The 3352-nt window shown below is 45.1% G+C and overlaps 1 protein-coding gene across 1 annotated transcript; it reads left to right on the top strand.

The window, feature by feature from the left end:
* The first annotated feature begins 295 nt into the window (after positions 1-295).
* Positions 296-2549, top strand: LOC106575718 (E3 ubiquitin-protein ligase ZSWIM2-like). Its single transcript, XM_045699292.1, is given in 6 exon segments — positions 296-1266; positions 1386-1462; positions 1544-1584; positions 1726-1870; positions 1872-1958; positions 2196-2549. Coding segments are annotated over 6 exon segments (768 nt in total). The 5' UTR covers positions 296-1110; the 3' UTR covers positions 2458-2549.
* The last annotated feature ends 803 nt before the right edge of the window (positions 2550-3352 follow it).

Below are 3352 nucleotides of genomic sequence, written 5' to 3'. Positions count from 1 at the left end.
GGACTGAAAGAGCCACACACAATACAGACAGTGAGAGGCTGGGGATCAACAGATGCATCAGCCTTTGTTTTGGCCCAAACTCCAGAGAGGAGAGGCGTGCATGCAGCCACTGCCCACTTTGGGAAGGTACAGATACATGAATCAATACCAATACTCTTTCTCTCTCTCTCTCTCTCTCTCTCTCTCTCTCTCTCTCTGTGTGTGTGTGTGTGTGTGTGTGTGTGTGTGTGTGTGTGTGTGTGTGTGTGTGTGTGTGTGTGTGTGTATGTGTGTGAGAAAGAAAATAGAGATATTTGTCATAGTTTACAAAACATAGGGGTAAACTGTTGGGAATCCATTCTGCAAACAGTCTTCAATGGAAAAGTAATTGTGACATCAGTGATATATTTTACAGGACTGTAAATAACATAGCCTAACACCAGTTGGGTCTTAGGGTGACAAGTGTAATTTGCTATCAGATGGTGTTGTGATTGTGTTGTCCTAGAACTCTCAAGCACATGCTGCACATGAACACAGACTCACTCACAACACTCTGAAATATGATTTGCTGGGCTAAAATCTGGTTCCTAACCATCTACAGGTAAGACAACCAACATGCTAATATCATGGTATTGTGCTTATTACCAATTGTACAGGGGCTGCTGGTAGCCTAGTGGTTAGAGCATTGGGCAAGTAAGTGAAAGGTTACTGGATCGAATCCCCGAGCTGACAAGGTAAAAATGTGTCGTTCTGCCCCTGAACAAGGCAGTTAACCCACTGTTCCTAGGCCGTCATTGTGAATAAGAATGTTATTAACTGTCTTGCCTAATTAAATAACGTATTTTTTTTTAAATAGCATGTAATATCGCATGAATTCACAAGGGGGCACACATGTACCAAGGCATCTTTCTGAATTACCATGACTACGGCAAACAGGTGTCCGAGTTGTTGTTGCTACTTACGTCCGTTTCAGAGCGTTTAACAATAAGCTAGCTAGCTGTATAGTTAGCTACTAAAGTTTAAACCTTTGCTGATATAGCAGGACATGCACATCGACTTGGTATGAAGACATTGCTCTAGTCTTCTCTCCTCCTCAGTCCTCTTCCCTAGAAATTCTGTGAGAGTTGTGCTATGTTCAGGAAAACTGTCTGGAAGATTACCGTGAGTTATTATGATGCCGTTAGCTGGCACCAGGACGAGGCCCTGAACACGACCATATTCATCCTGAAAGAGTATGGTCCGACCGGATTTCTACTCAAAGAGGAGGGGGAACCCAAAAACTTCAAAGTAGGCCTGCATGTGCAACATCCTAACTTGACATCATCAACATTATAGTCCTATTTACATTTTGACACTAAAGACTTTCTTATTTCTTAATCACGTAGCCTATTTTTCATATTCCACAGGTGTTCTTGGAAGACCCTCATACATGTACCTGTTCAACATTCCACAAAGAGAGAGACCTCTGCAAACACATCTGCTGGTAATAATGAAGAAAACATACCGACCACACATAAAAGATAGTGCATGCTCATTCTGTAAAATAATTCTACTTTCATTGTAGGGTTTTATTGCGGAAATTCAGACTGCCTAGAGAACATGAATGTAAGTTTCACTTAGACATAACATAGGCTACAATGCATATACCAAATTGCAATTCAAACCCTAGGCACTCTGTAGAAATGATTGGATTTTTAACAGCGTATTCTTAAACTCTACTGTGCTCTCTGGTATGTACACTTGCAGATTGCTTCCAGCAGGTCCTGGTTGAAAGGCAGATCCTGGAGCTGCTACAGGGTTTACACAGGAGCAGAACCCCCCGGCCTGTACACCCACCCTGCTCTGAGGCTGACCCTAACCCCAGACCAGACCCAGCTGAGGGGAACGGGGGTCAGACAGAAGGAGATCGAAGCTGAGGATGTGTGTCCCATCTGTCAAGAGGAGTTGCTGGGGAAACGGCTGCCTGTGTCTTACTGCAAGTCAGATCATCACGTGGATTATAATGTCAACACACTTACTGGGCCACCCTTGGTATACCTATTAAATGCTTACTAGCTCTTAATGACGTGATGGAGAACAGAAAGGAAAGTGATTTGAGGATAGGGGAAATGTGCCTGAACTGACCTACTGTTTTACTGCAACAACAGGGGAACATGTGAGTGGGAGGGAAAACGCCTTCTGCCACCAACTGTCATCCCCTATGTCTTCTCACTCAGGTTCGGCTGTGGCAACAACGTCCATATCTCCTGTATGAAGGTGTGGGCAGACCACCAGGCACGTCCGGAGGGGGAGGGGGAAGCCGTGGTGAAGTGCCCGCTGTGCCGGGAGGACTTTGGGCTGGTCAAGTTGCTCCTGGAGCAGGTGAGGAATGTGGCTGAGCTCCACACAGCTGCTGAGAGAGAGAGGCCCGACAGACACCTCGGGGTGCTCTGCAACAACTGCAGGGTCTGCCCCATCACTGGCAAGTGCTTCAAGTAAGTCTTGTTGTCATAATGCCCAGGCCCAATAGACCTTGAGCTCGAATTGACATACTTTTCCCCCATCCACTTACCTATACTGTTGTGGATCAACTATTAATGTCTATGACTTCCCTTTAGGTGCAGTCTGCCAGTACTATCACCTTTGCGAGGACTGTATAAGAAGGTGCTGTCACCCTCAGCATCTGTTTGCCATACGTATGGTAAGCAGTCTTCAGTTAGACTCTGTGAGCATTTCTGCATATATTTGTGTCAGGAAGTAGACATGATAAACTTATGACATCAGCTATTATGTCCATCAGAAAAGGACTGAGAAGTGGCTGTCCTTGGGTCAGCGTGTGTTCAACACACTGGGTGAACCACGTGAGATGACCACTCAGTCAGTGGGTGACAGGTGGAATCTCTGTAAGAACCCTGTATTAATAGATGATTATGCTCAGTGCCTGAACACACTGAATGACATGTAGACAGTGCTAAAATGCTAAGATGTTGTCACACATACAGGCTGTTACACTTTACAACCTGCTGCGATAAGCATTGTGATTCATATTTAAGTGCAGTTAATTACATTTTTATTTTGAATAGATCTTTTATTGTCACGTACACCATATAGGAACAGTGAAATGTGTTGTTTTGCAGGCTCAGCCATAGTAGTACAGCACCACTGGAGCAAATTAGGGTTAAGAGCCTTGCTCAAGGGCATAGATTTTTTCACTGGTATTCGAACCAGCGACCTTTCCGTTACTAGCCCAACGTTCTAACCGGTAAGCTACCTGCTGAACCAGCGACCTCTCCGTTACTAGCCCAACGTTCTAACCGCTAAGCTACCTGCCGAACCAGCGACCTTTCCGTTACAAGCCCAACGTTCTAACCGGTAAGCTACCTGCTGAACCAGC

This window comes from Salmo salar, chromosome ssa17 (assembly GCF_905237065.1).
Source record: "Salmo salar chromosome ssa17, Ssal_v3.1, whole genome shotgun sequence".
Taxonomy (NCBI): Eukaryota; Metazoa; Chordata; class Actinopteri; order Salmoniformes; family Salmonidae; genus Salmo; species Salmo salar.
This window is presented reverse-complemented; position numbering and strand designations above follow the sequence as displayed.